The sequence below is a fragment of the Propithecus coquereli genome, unplaced genomic scaffold (genome assembly GCF_000956105.1).
Source record: "Propithecus coquereli isolate 6110/MARCELLA unplaced genomic scaffold, Pcoq_1.0 Scaffold25, whole genome shotgun sequence".
NCBI classification, from domain to species: Eukaryota; Metazoa; Chordata; class Mammalia; order Primates; family Indriidae; genus Propithecus; species Propithecus coquereli.
The window spans coordinates 6533105-6556436 of record NW_012148063.1 but is presented as its reverse complement, the minus strand read 5'-3'; the positions used below and the strand labels follow the sequence as shown (position 1 = coordinate 6556436).

The 23332-nt window shown below is 37.8% G+C and overlaps 1 protein-coding gene across 1 annotated transcript in view; it reads left to right on the top strand.

Annotated features, from left to right (window-relative positions):
* The window catches only part of SERAC1 (serine active site containing 1), a 44583-nt gene extending 23542 nt beyond the window's left edge, over nt 1–21041 (top strand). The window contains exons 8-16 of the mRNA XM_012646856.1: nt 102–215; nt 1977–2139; nt 12025–12175; nt 13434–13575; nt 14647–14741; nt 16256–16353; nt 17591–17773; nt 19170–19313; nt 20863–21041. Coding sequence (XP_012502310.1) covers nt 102–215; nt 1977–2139; nt 12025–12175; nt 13434–13575; nt 14647–14741; nt 16256–16353; nt 17591–17773; nt 19170–19313; nt 20863–20999 — 1227 coding nt within the window. The 3' untranslated portion in view covers nt 21000–21041. The remainder of the gene's footprint in view (nt 1–101; nt 216–1976; nt 2140–12024; nt 12176–13433; nt 13576–14646; nt 14742–16255; nt 16354–17590; nt 17774–19169; nt 19314–20862) is intronic.
* The last annotated feature ends 2291 nt before the right edge of the window (nt 21042–23332 follow it).

The window sequence follows — 23332 nt, the reverse complement described above, 5'->3', positions numbered from 1 at the left end:
GTTCCTATATATTAGTATTTTCTAACACTATATATAGTACAGAGATTTTTTGTCAAAAAATATTAGTTTTTTAGTAAAATTTTTAATTATTTTAATTTCAGGGTGGCTTATGGTGTTTCGGAGGAAATGGACTTCCTTATGCTGAAAGTTTTGGAGAAGTTCCTTCAGCTACAGTGGAAATGTTCTGTTTAGAAGCTATAGTAAAACATTCTGAGGTAACTTACATTTTCAAAATGTGATTTACTTTTCATGATTATATTGAAAAAATTATACAGGTTGGTTCATGCAAGGGAATCATCATTTATTATAAAAGGAAAAGAAGTTTTCACTTGTTTTAAAATTTCTGCGTTTTTTCCATTTTGTTAGAATTAATAATCATGATTTAACACCAATGTATGAGTTTCATTTTTGCCAAGTATTTCTAAAATTGGATTTAATCTTAATTGCGTATAAAGAAAACAGCCTATCATGTAAATATGGCATTCACCTTTTAGTTATGCTGTCTTCTACTACCTTTCTCAGATTATTCTTATGTATAATATTTTCAGGTAAACAATTTCCGTTAAAACAACTGCCAAAGATGTGGCAAGATTAAAAAAACGCAAGGAAATATTAGATGACCACATGCTTGAATTATAACTATAGCACACATCAATGATTTTTAAAATTTTTGGTGTTGTGGAAACTTTTCTATCTTGATAACAGTTTAACTTGAAAAAAGCAACAAACCTTGTACTCAAAGAGTGCAGAAAGATCACCCAGAGAGCATGTTTAAAAATGTGTTTCCTGCTTGCCTTTAGCAACTTTAATTTAGTAGATTTGCTGTGGAGTCCAAGGATTTGCATTTGTAGCCAGCATCCCTGGTAAGGTTAATGCAAGTGGTCCATCCCACAGCAGGAGAAACACCATCCTAGAGATCCTGAACTCTCCTGAAAAGCATGGTACCCTCTAGTCATCTTTAGTTCCCACCTGTGGAATGAGGCACCAAGCATGAAGCAGAGTGGATAAGGTGTTGTAGTACAAAAGGGAAAACTATCTTCTGAGTATTTTCTGAAGCAATATATGTAGCTTCAGTACAAAGTGCAGTACATGGAGTATAATAGTTACCTCTTCAGAAATCTCCAGTTATTACAGATATTTCTTGATACACAGTATGTCTAAAAGGCATATATTCTAATGCACTTAAACTGTGATAAAACTTAATAAAAATTTAGAAAATGAAAATTGTCACGTATGCATGACTTGTGTCAGTGAACGAAACTAGTGATAGGAAGAGGCAAGGCCGTGCCTGGTGACGTTAAGGAGATTGGTTGGTCAGTTCTCTCACTTTATCTTAATATACATATTTCCTTTGGTTTTCTTTTTCTTTTGTTTCTTTTCTCCATTAAAAATGCAAATCCCTTTTTCTTTATTTTTGCTTAATCTTTCTGTTTAAAGATTTTTTTTCCAGCTTTTGAGTTTAGGCCAGCCCTGTAGCTGTGGGCATTGTGTTGGGTAGCACGTGGGGCCGTGGCGGCTGCTTGTCTCTACCTGGGCAAGTCCTTGTTTGCTGAAGCAGAATCTGCCTGCTTGCACAGAGGACTGTTTTCTGTTATCAGGAGGCAGATTCCTCAAGGTTAGAGAACCGTTGTATGGTAGTTTCAAGCCAAAGTATCACTATAAATTGAAACAGTCTTGTGATAATGACATTGTGAGGTTACATCCAACCAAGAGCTAAGCACAGTAGGAGTAACGGTGTTAGAAGTCCTGGTGAGAAATGCCTTCTTGGGATTTTTTGCAATAATTTTAAAGCATATCCCTCTTAGATAGGAATTGGCTTGTTTATTTAAGTAAGCTGAGATGAGAGTTTTGAGTAGTCTCCCTGCATCTCTGTCCTTGAGCAGGAGCTACCTGGCTGTCCCCATCAGCATGCTGTGTCATCTCTTGTAGTGAATTTGTGCAATATAAAGTGAGCTTTCATTCATTTATTGTGCTAGATATCCATGCATTGTGATAAAATCGAAGCAAATGGAGGCTTGCAACTACTTCAGAGGCTGTACCAGCTTCACAAGGACTGCCCTAAAGTACAGAGAAATATAATGCGTATCATTGGAAATATGGCTGTGAATGAACATCTTCATTCTCCTATAGTTCGCTCAGGTAACACCTTTATATACTTAGCATTTTTATTCAGTCCTTTGTTCTCCCACCTCTAGCCCCATGATACATAAATTTTTCAAAGGACTTAAGACTCTACTTAGGGTTAGTTGTGAGTCCTTAGAACATATTATTTTGGTAGGGGCAAGGAATTGCTTGAGATTGTAGATAATCTGTACTTAAGGTAGTCACTGTATAGATGATCACAGGAGAGTAGGTTTTGCCATGGTGACCATCTAATTGTGTAATTTTTAATATGATTCGGTTAACGAAGAAGCATAGACTACAGAAAGGCTTACTGTATAATTAATGATTTTCTCCCTTGTAAATAATAAACTGGCTGTGGGGAAATACTTAAGACCAGGCAAATATCCTGCTCCTCATCCTCTGAAAATTCCTGTCTGGTCCAGTCTTTACCTTGATGGATGCAAAATGATGATTTTCCAACTCTAGCATACCTTCTTCATTTACTTACCAGCATTTTACATTCTATCGGAAGCAAGAGCCCTTCTTTCTCTCTCTTCTCCCTCCCTCCCTCCCTCTCTCCCCCCGTCTCTCCCCCCCTATCAGTATGGGTACGTGAATTTCTGTTTTTAATGGTTTATAATGTATTGCTGTACTTAATACTTTGATGCCAGATTATCCAGCTTTGTTTGGTTGGAACCCCAACAAAATGGCCAGTGTCCTTGTGATATGCTCGTATCCTTTCTGGTGTGACAAGATAACAGGCTCCTTTCTCTGAGTGACCCTGTTCCCTTTTAGTGGAGAATGATATTAAAGACCAAGATCTAGGTGATAGGAGTGCTTATTGTTCCTGGGGTATCTTTGCTTCTTGGCTCTTTCAGTAGATAGAGCTAGGTAATACATATATATACATATATACATACATGTACATACAAATAAGTACACATAAGTGCACATATACATGTGTGTGTTCATATGTATACATATATTAGGGACTATGAATTTATACTTCTGGTAAGTTTTAATTTTGATGAAGTCTAACGTAGGACTTTAAGGAATCAGCAAGCTTTTTCTATAAAGGACCAAGTAGTAAATATGTTAGGCTTTGAGAACTATTAATAAATATGGCCTCTGTTACATATTCTTCGGAGTTTTTTTTTTTTTAACAACTCTTTAAAAATAAAAAGACTGCTCTTTATTATTTCCTGCCTTCTATTTACTATGCATTTTATTTGTTCTTTTTATAGCTTCTTAAGGTGGAAACTTAGATCACTGATTTTTAACCTACCTTCTTATTTCAGTTGTCTGTTACCGTGTATCAAACCATCCCAAAACTGGTTAAAACGATGGTCATTTATTTTGTTCATGAATCTGGAATTTGGGCCAGGTTCTGTAGGGAACTTACCTCTGCTTCACGCAATGGCAGCTGGGCAGCTGAGCTGTGGGATGAGGATACACTTAAAGGCTGGTATTGGCTATTGGCTGGGAAGGCACCAGGCTGGGAGCTGATATTTGCTCCTTTTCACGTGGGCTGGGCTTCCTTGAAGCATGGTGGATTCCAGGAATAAATGTCTCTCAAGGGAGGAAGCCAGGTCTAAGTTCTTTTGCCCCTTATAACCTATCCTTGCAAGTCATTTCCTCTGTAATCTGTTGATTAGAAGCTAGTCACTAAGGCTAGCAAGGGAAGGGCTTTAGAGAGGGTGACTCATCACCTCTTGATGAGAAAGTGTCAAAGGATTTGAAGACATGTTTTTGAATCAGTATAATTATTTTCTCATATTGGTATTTAAAACTATAAATTTTCTTCAGACTCTGCTTTAAATGCATCCCTTAAATTTTGGATATATTGTATTTTCATTATTTTTCAGCTTGAAATATTTTCTAATGTCCCTTGTGATTCCTTTTTTATCTCATGTGTGTGCTGCATAATTGCAAACATTAAGGGTTTTCTTTCTATTGTATATCTCTGATTTCTAATTTAATTCCATTTGTTCAGAGAACACACGCTAAGATTTCAGTCTTTGGAAATTTGATGGCCCATTGTACAGTCTATCTTGGTGAATGTTCTGTGTGCAATTGAAAGGAATGAGCATTCTGCAGTAGTTGGGGGAAGTGTTCTTTACATAACAATTAAATCAAGCTGATTGATAGTGTTGCTTAAATCTTTTCTAGACCTTTACTAATTTTTGTCTAGTTCTGTCGATTACTGAGAGATGTGCTAAATTCTTCAGCTGTGATTGTGGATTTTCCTGTTTCTCCCTTTAGTTCTGTCAGATTTTTCTTTCTGGTAAATTGTTCATTTTTTTCAATGGTTGCATATTTTTATTTAGTTATTTATTTAAATTCACATATAAAAATTGTATATATCACATACAGCATGTTGTTTTGAAATTTGTATACATCGTGGAATGGTTAATGAACTAATTAACATATGCATAACCTCACATACCATTTTTTTGTGGTGAGAACATTTAAAATCAAGAATATAATACATTGTTATTAATTATAGTCACCAATGGATCTCTTCAACTTATTCCTCCTAACTGGAATTTTGTGTCTTTTGACCAACATCTCCGCCACCCTCCCTCTTGTTCATTTTTTATTATGTAATGTCTCTTTATTATTATGTAATGTCTCTCACTGGTAATACTACTTTCCTTTAATTCTACTTTGGTATTAAATTAGCCACACTAACTTTTTCTTATGCTTACTGTTTGCATATACATATTTTATCTTTTTCCCTTTTTTTATTTTCATCTTTCTGTGACTGTAAAAATATGTGTGTCTTTTATAAGCAGCATATAGTTGGATTTTTTAAAAAAAATTCAGTTTGGTAGTCTTTCCCTTTTAATTGTAGTGTTCTGTCTCTTTACTCCTAATGTAATTATTGATATTGTTTGGTTATGTTGATCATCTTGTTCATTGTTTTCCATTTGTCCCTTCAGGTTTTTTTTTTTATCTTTTTCTCTTTTTTGCTGACTTTTCTTGGGTAAATTACTTGAACATTTTTTATATTGTTATTTCTCCTCTTTTGGTTTCTGTACAGTTTTTGTGTATTTGTGTTTTTAATTAATTAATTTTTAGAGCCAAGATTCTGCTCTGTTGCCCAGGCTGGAGTGCAGTGGCACGATCATAGCTCACTGCAATCTCTAACTTCAGAGCTCCAGTAACCCTCCCTAGTAGCTAGGACTATAGGTACGGGCCACTATGCCTTGCTATCTTTTTATAAAAAAGTTTTTTGTAGAGATGGGGTCTTGCTGTTTGTCCAGGCTGGTCTCAAACTCCTGGGCGTAAGCAGTCCTCCCTGTCTCAGCCTCCCAAAGTGCTGGGATTGTAGACATGAGCCACTGTGCCTGACCTGTTTATATATATTTTTTAATGGTTGTATCCTTACCTTATCACAGTCTACTTTGAATTAATATCGTTACCACTTCATATGATGTGAGAGTCTTTTTTTGTTTTAAGCTATTGTGTTTTGGTGTGATGTGAGAGTCTTACAACACTATAATTCGTTTCACATCCCCTGCCATTCTTTGTGGTATTGTTATAATGTATTTTATTCGTACATATGTTATAAACTTCGCAATATGTGGTTGTTATTTATTTATTTATTTAGAAACAAAGTCTTGCTCTGTTGCCCAGGCTGGACTGGAACTCCTGGGCTCAACTAATTCTCCTGCCTCAGCCTCCCTAGTAGCTGGTACTATAGGCATGTACCACCACACCTGGCAACATTGTTGTTGTTTTTGTTTTAACATTTGTCTTAGTCCTTTTTGTGCTGCTATAACCTGAGGCCATATACATGGGGCTGGGTAATGTATAAAGAATAGAAATGTATTCTCTCAGCAGTTCTGGAGGCTGGGAAGTCCAAGATCAAGGTGCCAGACTTTGGTGTCTAGCATTTCACATGGCAGCGGTTAAAGGGCAGGCTAGCCTTCACATATTCATGCTGCATGAAGCCTCTTTTTTCAGTTTTTTTTTTTTAAATTTTAAGTTTTTGTGAATTACATATAGTTGTACATATGATATTTTGATGCAAGCATATATTATCTAATGATCAAATCAGGGTAATTGTGATATCCATCACCTCAAATATGAAGCCTGTTTTGTTTTTATTTTTGAAACAGGGTCTTGCTGTCACTCAGGCTAGAGGGCAGTGGCATCATCATAGCTCACAGCAACCTCAAACTCCTGGGCTCAAGCGACCCTCCCACCTCAGCCTCACTGGTAGCTGGGACTGTAGGCGCTCACCACCACCCAACTAATTTTGCTATTTTTGTAGACATGGGGTCTCGCCATGTTGCTCAAGCTGGCCTCAAGTGATCCTCCCACCTTTTCCTCTCAAAGTGCTAGGATTACAGGTGTGAGCCACTGCAACCGGCCTCGTATTTATTTATTTATAATCTCCAATGTTCTTCCTTTTTTTCTGTGTATATGAATTTATATCTGATATCATTTCTCTTCAGCCTAAAGACATTCCTCTAGTATTTTTTGTACATTGGGTCTGCTGACAACAAATCCCAAAACAGCAAATGCTGGCAGGGATATGGAGAGACAGTAACACTCTTACACTGCTGGTGGGACTGCAAATTAGTGTAACCTCTGTGGAAAAGAATTTGGAGATACCTCAAAGAGCTAAAAATAGAAATACCATTAGATCCAGCAATAGCACTATTAGGCATCTACCCAAAAGAGCAAAAGACATTTCTTTAATAAAGACATCTGCACCTAAATGTTTATGGCAGCACAATTCACTATTGCAAGGATGTGGAAACAACCCAAGTGCCCATCAATTCATGAGTGGATTATTAAAATTTGGTATATGTATACAATGGAACATTACTCAATTATAAGAAATGGCGGTGATCTAGCACCTCTCATATTTTCCTGGGTAGAGCTTGAGCCCATCCTCTGAAGTGAGGTATCACAAGAACGGAAGAATAGGCTCCACGTGTACTCGCCATCAAATTGGCATTAACTAATCAATGCTATGTTGCTCACACGGTAGTAATATTCTCCAGGGATTAGCGAGTTGGGGGGGGTAATCTCACAACTAGTGGACGTGGTGAACATTGTAGAGGGGAAGGGCATGCATCTTCTCCTCACTTGGGTGAGGCAAAGTCATATAAAATGTAACCAAAATGTTTGTACCCTCATAATATCCTGAAATAAAAATAAATAAATAAATAAAAATAACCAAATCTCTACCAGGTGTGGTAAATATAACTTTTTCTATATTGGGCTTGGCCTTGACAAAACCTGATAATAGTCCAGTTTTTATCAATGCAATAAATAGTCTAATCAGTAAAAATAAAAAACAAAAACACAAATTCTCTCACCTTTCATTTTTGAAAATGTCTTTACTTTGCCTTTATTTTATATTTGGGAAAAGATACTTTTCCTGGATAAAGAATTCTTTGTTCACAGTGTATTATTTTTTTATGTCAGCACTTTAAAAATATCATCTCAGTCTCTCCTGGCATCCAATGTCTGATGAGAGGTTTCTTTGTAGTCCCACTTTTGTTCTCCTGTATGTAATGTGTCTTTTTTCTCTGGCTTCTTTTAAGATCTTTATGTTTGATTTTCAGCAGTATGACTCTGAAGTGTCTCGGTGTTGTTTTTATATTTATCCTGCTCAGGGTCCACTGAGCTGACTGAATCTGTGCTGAATGTTTTTGATCAATTTGGAAACTTTCCTGCCTGTATATCTTTAAATATTTATTCTTTTTGTCCTTTTTTCTCTCTTTTCTTCTTCTTGGACTATGTATATTAGACCTCTTGATTCTGTCCCACAGGTCATTAAGATTCTGTTCATTTTGTTTCAGTTTTTTTCCCTCTGTACTTTACTTTGGATGATTTCTATTGACTTATCTTCAGGTTCATTGATGGGATGGAGACTAAAGGATTCAAAGCAAGACAAAGACCTGATCAAGTCAATTATCTTACTAAAGAAAAAAAATCACTAATTTTTAGTCCTCAGCCCTGTTGGTTGACTTCACCATCTCCTGGACAGCCCACTAACCACCTTGGCCTACTAATTCCATGACCTCATCTTCACTGACTTCCTTCTCTGCTCCTGTGCTGTCTAGTACTCCACTCCCACTTCATACATTGAATTTACTCATTGCCTCAAAGCACTTCACCTAACAAATCAGTAATTCAACTTTCTGAGCACATCCTCCTCTCATTCAGGATTGTTTTTGCATCTACTCCATAGGACTGGTTTTCTTCTCTACGGAAATCATCTATCCACTGACCCCTTTATTCTCTCCCAGTCCATCAGTCCTTTTTATTCTTCACTTCCCTCCTGACCCAGCTTAAATTCTTGGTCCATCATTTCAGTAACATTCTTGCCAGTACCTACAGCTCCCTTTCCATTCTTTCCTTTTAGCACTCCTTGGTCAAGACCTCAGTCCCAGATGAAATCTACCACCTGCTTTTTCTATGGCTGAGCATAGAATCATTGTAGATTGGTTGTCACCATGCTTATGAGATCAACAAAGTAAAGGACTCAGCAGTCATGTTTCTTCAGTCAACATGGTTTAACATTCTTAGCAATGGCATTTTAAACCTTCTCCGTATTACTCAAACCTTCCACATGTTCCTTCTCAGCAGATCACCTCTCTTCCCACTTTACTGAGACAACTGAAGCCCTAAAAAGAATTTTTCCTCAATTTCACACTACCAAACAAACAAATTCTCTTCTTTCCTTTTCTCATTCTGAGAAAAGGAAAAGAGATGCCTCTTTTATAAGGCCTCCAGCCATACTTCAGTACTGTCTCTCTCCACCATCCCAGGAACTGCCACTGTTTCCTGGTCTTTATGGTCAGCAGCGCCCTCTCAGCCAGACCTTCTGATCAACACATATTAGAAGAAGATGTGAAAAACATAAACCAAAAGTCTTGAATCCACACCTCCCCCAACATCCACCCTCTTTCCTCCCTTTATAGCTCAGCTTTTTCTTTCTTTTTTTTTTTTTTTTAAGAGAGTCTCACTCTGTTGCCCGGGCTAGAGGGCTGTAGTGTCAGCCCAGCTCACAGCAACCTCAAACTCCTGGGCTCAAGCGATCCTCCTGCCTCAGCCTCCCGAGTAGCTGGGACTACAGGCATGCACCACCATGCCCAGCTAATTTTTTCTATATATTTTTAGTTGTCCGATTAATTTCTTTCTATTTTAGTAGAGACGGGGTCTCGCTCTTGCTCAGGCTGGTTTCGAACTCCTGAGCTCAAACAATCCGCCCACCTTGGCCTCCCAGAGTGCTAGGATTATAGGCGTGAGCCACTGCGCCTGGCCTATAGCTCAGCTTTTGAAAGAGTTATCTGTACTTCCTTTTGCTCAGCTCCCATTACTTCTCAGTATTCCAATTTGAATTCTCCTACCTTACCCTGTTCTTTTTCTTAGGCATCTATTATCTTTACCTGTTTTTATATATTTTATATCAATCTTAACAGTATCAGATCTGCACATCTTTGCCTTCAGATTTATAAAAATTAAAAAGCTTGATAATATCTACCATTGGTGAAGGTATGTAAAAATTGGCCCTATCATACACTGTTAGTGAGAATGTAAATTGATGCAGTTTTTTGTTGGGACTTAGCATTTGACCTAGTGGTAATTCTTCTAGGAACTTCTTCCACCTAAATACTCATGGGTGTTCTTAAAGATCTGTGTTTAAGAATGTTGGAGTATTGTTTATAGTATGGAAAAATTGGAAAAATCTTAAATGTCTGCCAGTATGAATAATGGTTACATAAACAATGGCATACTCATGCTATGTAATACTGTAGTTATCATTAGACAGAGTGAAGTTGACGTATATAGAGAGCACTCCAAGACCGCTGAGGTACGAGATCAAGGCACAGAACGGTAGGGATACTATGGTTCCATTTAGGTAAAAATTATGCACGCAGAGCTATAGTGTATATATATAAACTGCATTTTTCAAAAGGGTTAGGAGGGTGTCCACCAAAATTCTATTATAATTTTGGTTATTCTGAGAATATAAATGGAGTTGGGAAATGATGGGAATGCTAAAGCAAGACTTTGACCATTAAATGCTGCTTTTAGTTATTTCTTTGTTTTTTACAATTAACATGTACAGACATGCATCAGTTAACAGTAGGGATACATTCTGAGACATGCATCATTAGGCAATTTCATCTTTGTGCAAACCTCATAGCAGGTACTTACAGAAACCTGAATAGTACAGCCTACTATTATACTCCTAAACTATATGGTACAGTCTGTTTCTCCTAGGCTGCAAACCTGTACAGCATGTTACTGTACTGAACACTGTAGGCAATTGTAACACAATGGTAAGTATTTGAGTATCTGAACATATCTAAACATAGACAATGTACAGTAAAAACATGGTATTGTAATTTTTATGGGACCACCTTAGTATATGTGGTTAGTTATTAACCAAAACATTATGTGGTACATGACTGCATTCAGATATTATATAATTTTTTTTTTATTTCAGCATATTATGGGGTACAGATGTTTAGGTTATGTATGTTGCCCTTGCCCCCGATATTATATAATATTAAAACATTAAATATTACAGACACAAGTTTTCAAAAGGGCTTTTGATATTTTGTTAAAAGGCAGACTGTCTTGGGCATTGTGAAAATATTTTGTCAACTAAAGAATGCCATAGAGATGGCTTGTACCATACTTATTCTTGTGTTTCCTTTCTTGTGACTCCATTAACAATAAAGCCATATTTTTATACATAACAATAATATATTTCTATATTCTATAGGTAGAATTTTAAAATATTCTTATTATAAAATCTTTAACAGATTTTGAAGAGGAATTTTCTGACTTTATAAATTTGAATATTGTTAAAGAATTGGTCTGAAGCTTCTTTTGGATTATTAAATGCTGGCTTCTCACCATCACAGTGATTCACAACACTGTCATAATGAGTGGGAGACAGACGTGGGAACAGCTGTGATCTGTCGAGTGCCTGCTGGGCCTGCTAAAAGGCCCAGTGTTCTCACATACATTTATTAAAACCCCCTCTAGCTCAGAGTTGCTAAACAATTTGACTGAGGTTTCACAGCAAGTAAGCAGGGGAACAGAAATTTCAGCCCAAGTCTCTCTGACCTCATGGCCCGTGTTCTTTATTTTATGTTACATAAATAATATATTAATAGATTCTCATCGTAAGTACCTCAGAAAACACAGAGAGCAAAAAAGCTAAACCTACCTTTTTTACTGAGATCTCTTCCAGCCCACCTCCCTCCTAAGAGGTAATGACTTCATTAGTTTGGTATATCTTTCCAGATCTTTGTGTGTGTATGTGTGCATGCATGCACTTTCATACATATTTATGTACATAAAGTTATAAAAACAGAAACAAAAAATGAAATAATACAATATATAGTATCATACATGCCTTTTCTGTTTGCCTCTCTTTAAAAAATAGTTTTTTCTTTCTGAACTCCAAGTTTTACAAGACATTTGTGTATCAAACAAATCCATTGTTAAGAAATAATTTCCTCAGTTGTATTAAAGGCTGTTGATATGATTGCTGATCATGATGAAATAACTAGTATTAACCCACTGAGTTTTATAATTCTTACAAAAAGCAAAACAGCACACTATTTTGTTCACATTTGTAGCCTCATCTCTAGTAATTGCAATTTGTTTTAGATTTTCTAAATAAAGAAAATGGCTCTTGAACCCCTCTTTCCTTCTTTGAGATCCCTGAGAGGGTATGTGGTTGAGGATGTGATGGTATTGTGTCATGGGACTCTGAGGATCTTAGGAGGGGAGAAGGGAGTGCAGTGGTTGAGCTTTTCCACCAAGGACGGACACTCGAGGTTTGCCTGTCTCCTTCACATTCAGTTTGAGTCCACTCCCAGCAATCTGAGACAGAGTCATGTCAGTATTGAGGACGTATGTTCTTTTCACCAGGCTGGGTTTCCATCATGGCAGAAGCAATGAAATCTCACCACATTATGAAGGCTTCACATGCTGCCAGAATCTTGGCTAATCTAGACCGAGAAACTGTGCAAGAAAAATATCAGGATGGGGTGTATGTGCTACACCCCCAGCATCGAACAAGGTAAAGAAAACGTAAAGCCTAGAGGGCTTAAATGTTTAATTTATTTCTGCATACTTTAGATAAGTTAAATACCTTATAAGTTAAATATCTTGTTTATTGAAACAGTTTGTCTGTAATAACCTCAGAAGAATTGAAGATAGTTGTGAAAAGTATGTAAACTAGCTGAATTATGAGGTTATTTCACAAAGGGCTTACCATAAGCCTTTATAGTAAGGCTGCAGTCACCTATTATAAAGTGTTGCACTTAAACTTTGTAATACACACTTTCTTTGTGTCAAGGCATTTTCACTTAGATCTGAGTTAATAACTGATTTGGATTCTAGAAATCAGTCTGAATAGGAAGGAGATACAACATTGTCTGCAGGCAGCCAAATCAGCCTGGGCCTAGAACCCAAGGGACTGCAGAGCTGGTGTCTAAAAACACGCGTGGGAAAGGCCGAGTGGTCATACATTTGACTCATGCTCCTTCTTAAGGTTATTTGTGGTCACTATATCTGGTTTTATCATTGCTGAGACAATATAGAAAGGATCACAATGAAAACCTTACACATTTCTTGGATTTTCATAGGGTACTTTCTAAAAAATACCTCAGAAAATAGCAAAAAACTTTTAAATTTGAAAAATGGATTACCTGGTTAATTCATTTATAAATAAAATATTATGGTAATGTATTTTATATGTGTGTTGCATAATTGAGTGTGTACTATACATAGCTTGCAACTAAGATCCTATCTACAATTTTTAATGTCCTATCCAAAGAAAGAGTATGTTACTTTAAAATCTCATTTTCTCTCTTTCTGATAAATATATTTTCCTTAATACATTTTTGAAAATCTTTCATTTTTGAAAATCTCATAATACTGACTTGGAAACTATATTAGCATATTCTTATTTAATTTCTCAAATACTTTTATTGATTTGTAGGATATTCTCATGGAATTCTTCAGAGAGTAATCTAACTGTGACATCTGTCACTTGATTGATCACTAAGCTCATTATGATTGATTGTGGTTGGTCTGCCTGGCTAGGTATGTTTCCATTTTTAGAGAGAGAGCATTGAGCATGCTCTGTGTATGTCTTTGCCAAAACTCTTTTCTAGGGTTCCTCAGCAAACCTGTGCTTGTAAAGCTTGCTTTAATTAAGTTTTTTTTGTATCACATAAAACTGCTAAAGCTAAAGCAGTTTTACACAGAGAATGCTGTGTAGATTCTTACCAAATGCACTTATTCTGCTTCTTTTTAAAACTCTCTCCCATTAGTCAGCCCATTAAAGCAGATGTCCTTTTTATCCATGGCCTTATGGGAGCAGCATTCAAGACATGGCGCCAGCAGGACAGTGAGCAGGTTGTGATTGAAAAGGCTTTAGAGGATGAAGACAGGTATACAACGTGTTGGCCCAAGGTAAGGAAGCAGCTGACTCTGGCAGGCCACCTTTATCTCACGACACACCAACATGTCATTGGCTTTTGGGGCCCTCATTGTGACTTGCTTATTTTTCTCTTTTTACTGGGATTTTTTTTCCATGCAGTTCTTCTTTCGCTTAGGGACACTTATAGTATGTTATGATAGTAGCTCGGCTTGTCACCCTGTGTTAAGTAATTTCTGTTTAGGGTGCAGTCTGTGACTTTAAAAGAATAGAGTCATGGCCTATTTTTTAATCCATCAAGTAAAAAACAGGGGCAAGAGCCGGTAATAGTTCACTTCCATTGAAATATAATACAAAAAAAACAGTATAACCACAATTATATTTGTAATCCCATGGTCTTAATTATTATAAAAATAGACTTTGAAGAAGTAATTCTACTTTGAATTTCTTTGACATTATTTCTTCCAGAGAGCCTTAACTCTGGAATGAATTCATTGAATGGAATTTTCTTAAAGCTCATTTAAAAGCAATGTTGCATATATGTGTGAATAGTTTCCAGGATTTTGTTCTGCTAGTTCTTACTCATTCACACAAAGGCTTATGAAGTGGAAAGAGTGGTTTGCACGTTTTCTCTGGTGACACTGAAGTACAGAGATGACAGTAGACCCAGAATCCACAAAGACAGAACTGTGACTATTATTATTGGTGGCTCTGAATTAGTACCTCAGGTCCCAAGTCTGTCAGACTATACTGTCTATCCCGAGATAATGGCTTTCTACTAAATGCTTTCAAAAAGCCAATTTGATAAAAGATCCAAAAAATAGGCCTTGCTTTTAGCTTTAGCAGATTAAAATTGAGAAAAATCTCTTGAAACCTTCATTGGCCTTATGCTATAATTATTGATACCTCTTTGTGACTAGAGACGAAAAAGATAAAAGCTGGAATTGTTCTTATAATCACCTTCAAACTTTATTCCAGTACTATCTTTAACTAGTTGACAATATTGTAAGAGGCCTTTAGTTACAAATTTCAAGTTATAAATTTCACTAGGCAGTAATTGGGGTGGTGGAAATTCATATGTTCTCATGTACCTTTATTTTACTTAGACATGGTTAGCAAGAGACTGTCCTGCTCTCCGGATTATATCTGTGGAGTATGACACCACCCTCAGTGACTGGAGAGCAAGGTGCCCCATGGAAAGGTAACAGAGGGGATTTTAGACCGGGAGGAAGGGGAAGAGTTCAGGCCACAAGCGGATCCTCTGGGATTCTTATATTTTGATGCCACAGATAGGATTTCCTTATGAAAAACTAACCTAACCTTTTGTTCTCTTCCTTCTGGAAGGCGTTAGCTCTAAATAAACAATGAAATAGCAGAAGGCTTAGATATATTGTCAGCGTTGGAATGTTGGGCTCTTAACGTGGTTCATATACAAAAATTCTTTTTTTTTTTTTTTGGAGATAATGTCTTGCTGTGTCTCCCAGGCTGGAATGCAGTGGCCTCATCATAGTTCACTGTAACCTCAAACTCCTGGGCTCAAGCAATCCTCCTCAGCCTCCCAAGTAGCTGGGACTACAGGCACATGCCACGCCTGGCTAATTTTTCTGTTTTTAGTAGAGATGGGGTCTTGCTCCTGCTCAGGCTGGTCTCGAACTCCTGAGCTCAAGCAAGGATTACAGGCCACGGTGCCTGGCCATTTGCAACTATTCTAATAGTTAAGGACCATGGATTCTATAGCAAAGTCTCCTTTTGTACTGGAAGTAAAAGTGATGTTTTTTGCTTTTGTGTTCGCAATCATGTTGTCTAAAGTAAGCAAAGAAAAGGATGCTGAGCAACATGAGCTGCTGTATGTCCTCTGTGCCCACTGCATACACAGGAGGAGCACTGGATTTCTGAGTTACAGGACCGAGATTGTAGCAGGATCCTACATTTGACTCACTGTGCAGCCTTAGACAAGCCAATTAACTTGTCTGGGAAGTTTTGTCTGAAGATTGAGAGAGTTGGTCTAAATCAGTGTTATCAAACTGCTTTGTGAGTGGACCTACATATGTGCCTGAGAAGGGTGTTTTGGGTGAGTGAGCAGAACCCCGGGTCTCCTTCCCCATTCCACCCTGAGGAGCTCTGGAGAACGTTTATTTTAAAGATACTTATCTACAGATAAACAGTTTGAAACTATCAGACTAGATAGTTTTAAAGTTTCATTTTCGTTTAAAAATCACTTTATTTGAATTCTGATTCTAATAGCTTCCTAGCATTTCTAAATAATAAACCAAAATGATAAAAGTTTAATATTTGCAGCATAGATACATGTAGGACTAAAACCCACAAAAGAGACAGCATAGTCTTTAGTGATGCTTTCATTGTCAGGTCCTGGAAAGAGAAAGGATATCCACATCCTGAGTGGTGGGGGCAGGTGGGTGAGATGCAGGGTTGGCCTGTAAAAATTGCCAGAAACATATTAGATGCTCGAACAATGCTTGTTTAGTAAATGAATGGTCTGTTCTGGGCGTAGATATTCCCAATTATGCCAATGTTAATATGTTACAAATAGACATTGAACAATTTCAGAAATCGAGTGGAGAAAATAAGGGCATTCCTAACTCCAAAATGTAGTATGTAGCACTGTTCTCATAAACAAGAGTTCTTGACTAATTAGATCATAAATTGGGGGCATCAGCAGCCTCCCATTTTGCCTGCTGTTTTTGTTCTGTTCAGAAAATCCATTGCATTCAGAAGCAACGAACTTCTTAGGAAGCTCAGAGCTGCTGGTGTGGGGGATAGGCCAATGATTTGGATATCACATAGCATGGGAGGTAAGTGTGGCTTCATCTTTGCAAAGTGACTGTTGTGAGGCTACTGGCAGCCATTGTGGCCAACCTGAAGTTACTGCATCTCTCTGTTTTACTTAATAGCAGGCCGTTTCCCCCCAAAATTAATGTTTCTGGCTATGGCTACGAGTTTTAAAATTATTACTCTCCTTCTATGCCATTTGCTTTTCTGGAAGGGGACAACCTGTAACAAACCATATGAGAGAGAGAGGGGTTTGACAATGTAGTGCTTTCATGTAGTGGTAATGAAGAAACATCAGAAGCAGTCCCTGGCTCATATAAGCCTGACTTGTAAACATCCCTCAGTATTCCTGGGTGGCCCCAGGGGCTTCCCTTCCTTTCTCCTTGCTCCCTCTCACCACTGCAGTCCTTTGTTGCTGCAGTGCCCACAGCCCCTGCCCCGGCCCCCTGGTGCCTGCCTATGCCAGGCCAGGCCCGCTGAGTGGAGGTTTGATTGCGTGTCTGCTCTTGGGGTCCTAGTGCTTGCTTATCGAGCTGCATCCTCTGTCCCTCCAGCCCACTCTCCCCCTCCATTTCCAAATTTTCACCATCCACCTGGCAGATGGCCTTTTTGCAGCCCCTGGCCTAGTTAATCTGATGAAACGCTGAAGATTGCCAACTCTGAGCCGGAGTTTTTTGCTGCAAGAAAGATGGATATAGCTCTTTGTGGCCTCAGAGACCCACTGTCATCATCTGTGTGATCTCTGCGTTTCACTATTGGTTCTAAACCTGGGGTTAGGAGGATGGAAGAGAAGGTGCCTTCCTAGGTACAGTTCCCATAGAAGCTGTGTATTCCATGGGGGGACCGTGTATTTTTGAATATTAGTGCTGTCTTAAAGGGGTGGTCATTAGCGGACTGTTACGGCAGGCAGGGGAGACTGGCCGCTGCATATTCGTGCCATGCAGGAGCACCCAGCTCAGGCAGTGCCTCACATTCCTTCTGTGAGACCGGAGAGCCTGTGATGTAAGTATCTGCCCTACAAATGAGTTTCTACGATCTTACCTTTTTGTAGCCTTGTACTATAAATTCTAGAGGATCAGGAGTATTATCAAGTGTTAATATTTTAAGGCTCTGTTTCTTGTACTATGTACAGAGAATTATTGTATTATATGTACAGAAAGCATCTCTTTTTATGTACTTCTTATTTTGCATTTTTTTAAAAAAGTAATAGAGGGAAGGAAAATAGCTTATGCATTGGTTTTCTTTCTTCTCTGTGGCCAGGTCTTCTTGTCAAAAAGATGCTGTTGGAAGCCTCTAAGAAGCCAGAAATGAGTACTGTTATAAACAATACCAGAGGAATAATTTTTTATAGTGTCCCTCATCATGGATCACATTTGGCTGAATACTCTGTTAACATTCGCTATCTTCTCTTTCCTTCGTTGGAAGTCAAAGAACTCAGCAAGGGTAATACTTTTGTCACAAAGGAAATGGGGGTTGTATTAACATCAGTTATACAGGAGGAGAAAAAAAGTTTCTTCCTTGAATATATCATTTTATTGTTTGCATATAAAATTGTGTCTGAGACTGTTGATGGAAAACTTTTGGTTTGGGTTTGACTTTTCTTTGATACCTTCTTTTTTTGTTCTTAGCCATTATTTACTCAAGTATAGCAATAACTTTAATATTATCTTAAATACTTAGAAAAATTATATAACATTTTGCTTTAAGTATTATTCCAAATTAGCAAGAAACTGCTTTTTTCACCATGAGTTTGGAAAATCATCAACTATTTAAATGAAGGCTGGGTGTGGTGGCTCATGCCTGTAATCCTAGCACTTTGGGAGGCTGAGGCAGGAGGATCGCTTGAGCCCAGGAGTTTGAGGTTGCTGTGAGCAATGATGATGCCACTGCACTCTACCACCAGGGCGACCAAGTGAGATTTTGTCTCAAAAAAATAAAAATAAAAATAAAAAAAATATATGTATATATAAAAAGATGAGCTTTTGAGATTTTTAACGTATTTTAAAGCACTATATGTGTTTTGATTAATAAGCATTTTTTTCCTCTTGAACACCTGTTAATCAGAATTTGGACTCTCTGGCTTGAGCCTTAATATACCAGTTGTCATTTTGATTATATTTTCTCTTTGTTCTGCTTTATGGAAAATTTCTTGATTTTATCTTTTCAACCTTCCAGTGAATTTTACTTTCTTGAAGTCAGATTTTATTTTCCACAAGCTCTTTCTTGTTCTCTGGTTGTTCTTTACTCATATCCTCTTCTTGTTTTGTGGCTCTGTTATCTTTTCGAATCATTCTAAAGATACTAATTAGAGGAGTTTTAAGTTCTTTCCTGTTTCCTCATTTCGCTGTTTCTTCTGCGGCTAGCTTTTCTGTATCTCTGGTCTGTTTCTTTAGGCCATAGGCTTCTGCTAATACCTGGTGCTTTTTCTTGGTTGCCCTTTCACATTTGAGGAGGAGGGGATGGAGGGTGTGCCCTGTGACTAAGCACAGGCTTGTTGATGGGAGGCTGGGCTTTCACCATGGGGTGGAGTGGGGTGCCAGCCATCACACTGGGGACCTCTGTAGTCCTGCGCACCAAACTGCCCTGGATGCTGCTTCCTGTCAGCCAGGAGTGTGATCAAACCTCTCCTTCTGATACCTGGCTTCTCGGTTCTTTGTTGTGTTAGCCCTTTCCTTGAATCTAATGGCTTCTTGGCAGGGAGAATAAATAAACATGTATACTCAAGCCACCATATTGAATCAGAATTCTGATTTCCTGTCTAAATTTGAAAGATTAATGCACTTTATTATGAATAGGGTAAACAGAACTTGTCACAGTCTTATTCTGTAAAATCTTACAGATTCGCCTGCACTTAAAACACTACAGGATGACTTTCTGGAGTTTGCGAAAGACAAAAACTTCCAGGTGCTGAATTTTGTAGAAACACTACCAACCTATATTGGGAGCATGATTAAACTCCATGTGGTGACCGTGGAATCAGCAGGTATTTACTCTTTTGAAACTTGTTGGCCATTAGATGCTTAGTTGTGATTGTACCTAGCATTTGATTATAAATGTCAACTTTTATATCTAGTTTCTCAGTTTTAGGAGATAGTTTCATGAAGATCTAGATTAGAATTCTTTTCAGCCATAGATTAAAATTTCTCTGCAAACATAACCTTGGCATTATCCTTCCCTTTATTTAGCTGATTAGATGACAAAGGTTAATTGGCTAACTCTAAGTTAGGCATCAACAGTGAACTCTAAGCGCATTAAAGTCGGAATACAAAGCTTTCTATCACCTAGCTTGAAAGGGGCATTTATTTCACAGATAGTTACTCGTAGAAACCTTAATCAACTAAAGGCCTGGGAGCTTTAGTAAATAGATTTATGTGGAATATTCAAGCAGTGCTAAAGTACAATCTCTTCGTAATTCTAGAGTTGAGGGAAATGGCCAATCTCTGCTATTACAGTGTATTGTAGTGCATTATAGGCTCTTTCAGGGTAGAGCCCAAATCTTCACTTTCTTCATAGTAGATACCCTGTACATTTCACATTGCTCTACCCTCTCCACTTCCTCAACTTGCTTGTTTTCTCTGGGAACCTTATCACCTCTGAGGCTGGGTTCTGTGCCGTCCTGGGGGCACCCAGCTGTACTGTGAGTCTCTGCCCCCAGATGGTGTCTGTCTGGTGTGTCTGCCAGATGAGGCTTCAGTCCACATGATGTTTTGTCCTAATTTCATTATATACTACCAAAATGAAATGAAAAATACTACTTTGTAGTGGATCCTAAGAAAATGTTACCTCAAAGTAATATGCTGTAGGGTCAGGAGTTACTATTTAAAGAACTGGAAGAGTTCAAAGAACAGCTGCCAGATGTTTAAAAAAAGGACTTTGGAAGCTTGAAGCAAATGCAAAGTTAATCTCATAGACCAGCTGCTTATAGTGACACAACCTTGTCCTAATTCTATCAACAAGAGGCTCTTCTTCATGACCACCACCACATTCCTCGCCAGTGCCGCTTGTCACTTCCATCCAAGTGGACTTCATTAGACTGAAATATCAGAAACCCAAGTCTCTCAAGCAATCCAGGACTAAATCATCTTTCCCTGGTCGAGTGCATGGGGATTTGGGTGTAGAATGGATCCCATGCGAGACATTCCCATTCTTTTCATCAGGACAGGGGAGCTCGTTATGAAGTTTATAATATACACTCTATGGGGTTATTTAGCAGAAACCTGCAGGTGTAAGGAGGTTTTGAAGATGCTGGTGCTCAGGCTCTGCTCACTATTAAATTAGAAGTAGGCCAGAACATATATGAAAAATTTGTGAAAAGCATAACACTATGATTATACTTACTGAGAATCTATTCCTACAAGGTTCATCAAATATAGTTTTAAGCTACAGTCAAACTTTTGAATTTTTGTATCTTCTAAGAGTCCCGCATCATAACCAAAGCAATATTTAGAACTACTTATTTGGTCTCTTTCAATATTGACAAGGGGGAAGCATATATTTTTACTCCAGTTTATTGACATTTTTGTTTTCTTCAGATTTAGGCATCGGAGATCTAATTCCTGTGGATGTTAACCATTTGAATATTTGTAAGCCAAAGAAAAAGGATGCTTTTTTATATCAACGTACTTTACGATTCATCCGTGAAACTTTAGCCAAAGACCTTGAAAACTAACATTTGTCTTCCATTTTTCATATGCGAAGTCAGTGCAAGAAATGTGGTGTTCTCTTTCTCTTTTTAAGCTCTAAGCAATCATGCAAATACAGTCATTATGGCATCAACGTGGTCTGGAGTGTGTTGCAGACAACAGAATATTGTTTCCCATTGAAGCACTGTAAGCACCAACACAGAATCGGCAATCACAGAAGGAAGGGCTGGATTGAGTTCCTTTGACTTAAGGAAATCTCTTCTGTGCCACTTATGGTTTGCTCGTGGCTGGGAGCAAAGCTGCGGTGGCTGGAGTCCGCCTTTCCAGGTGCCACCATCTTGGCGCATCCTGGAGGAGCACTGGCAGATTCCAAAGGGTGAGCCATTGTTAACTGACCATAAAAATGCCATTACGAGAGGACCTAAAATGGAGAGAAGAATAAACTAGAACATAAAAGACTCCGTTTTAGTTCTCGGTATCCATGTGCTATAAATTTTTAAAACATGTCAGTTTTTTAAACTTTTAGTTTTTTAACTTTCTGTTAGACCGTTCTCATGTATGGGTCAGTTCCTTGCATCTTTCCGTTTTCATATTGTTGAGAACAAATCTTTTTAAAAAAATTTTAGCTTATAGTAATTCTTTCCAGAGTATAGCTACCTATGCTTATAATTTGTCCTAGATAAGGATAAAGTAGCTAATCGCTTATTGATCAAAGATAAAATAAAACTATTCTAAGCCATTATATGTATTAGCAATACTTTTAACATCAAGAGTCTCAGATTCTCTTTGGCTAAATAAAGTATACCTTTTTTGCTCATTTGGAAATGGTATTAATTGACCTCTAGCATGTGAAAAATAAGAAATAATGTTGATGGACTTTTTTTTTCTTTTGAGTATTAGGATTATTGAGATATAATTCACATATCATAAAATTCACCCTTTTAAAGTATACAATTCATTGGTTTTTAGTATATTCACAGAGTTGTGCAACCATCATTGCCATCTAATTTCAGAACATTTCATCATCCCAAAAAGAACCTTATACCTATTAGCAGTCACTTCCCACCTCCTCTTTCCCCAGCCCCTGGTAAACACTAGTTTACTTTCTATCTCTATGGATTTGCCTATTCTGAGAATTTCATATAAATGGAATCATACAGTATGTGGCCTTCTCAGCATGTTTTCAAGGTTCATACATGATATAGCATGTGTTAGTACTTCATTCCTTTTTATGGCCAAAAATATTTCATTGTTTGATATGCCACATTTCTTTATCCATTCATTAGTTGATGGACATCTAGGTTCTGTCTACTTTTTATCTGTTATGAATAATGCTGCCATGATCATTTGTGTACTAGTTTTTGTGTCCAGATTTTTTTTTTGTTTGGGAGACAGGGTTTTACTCTGTTGTCCAGAGTTGGAGTACAGTGGCATTCTCATAGCTCAAGGCAACCTCAAACTCCTGGCCTCAAGCAATTCTCCTGCCTTAGCTTCCCAAGTAAGCTGGGACTACAAGCATGCGCCACCACATCAGGTTACTTTTTTAATTTTGTAGAGACAGGACCTTGCTATGTTGCCCAGGCTGGTCTCCAACTCCTGGCTTTAAATGATCCTCCCACCTCAGCCTCCCAAAGTGCTGGGCTTATAGGTATAAGCCACCATGCATGGCCTGGGCAATTTTTAAAAAAGACTTTCTTCTAGCACAGGCTTTGGGGCATAGAGCAGGAATTATATTTCTGATCCTACTTACCCTCCTTAGCTGGGTATCTTTGTGCAGGGTCCCACTTTGAGGTCATTTGTAGAGCCAAAAGAAACCACCAAGAAATGGAGCTGTAGTTCCGGCAAACTTCCAAGGTGAGGAGGACAGAAGTCAGTCCAGGGCTTGCCAGGGGAGTCTGATAGCCTCACACATATGTTAAGCTGGGACTGCAAATGGCTGTACATACAAAATAAGAGTGACCCAGAAGGAAACATTCTGTGTTCATGACTCTTAGGGAATCTTAAGCCTACAACTTGAATTTAGAGGATCCCAGACTGGTAGTGTCCCCAGGCCATCTGCCAAAAAGCAAAGGAGGAAGATACATTCATCTCAGCCCTTAAATTATTCATACAAATAGTTTTTCAAATGCCATAATCAGTGAATAGTCAAAGATAAACAGGCATACAAGGATATAAAATACCATGAATGGGAACATTCAGCAAACAGCCCCCCGCAAAGAAAGAACAAAACAAAAAACACAATTGGGGTGGACATATCAGATGATAACTATGTTTGTTTTAAACGTTGAAATATCTTCAGAAACAGAAAACTATATTAGTGACTTAGATTTTAGAAAGTACCAAAAATAGATTCTAGAAA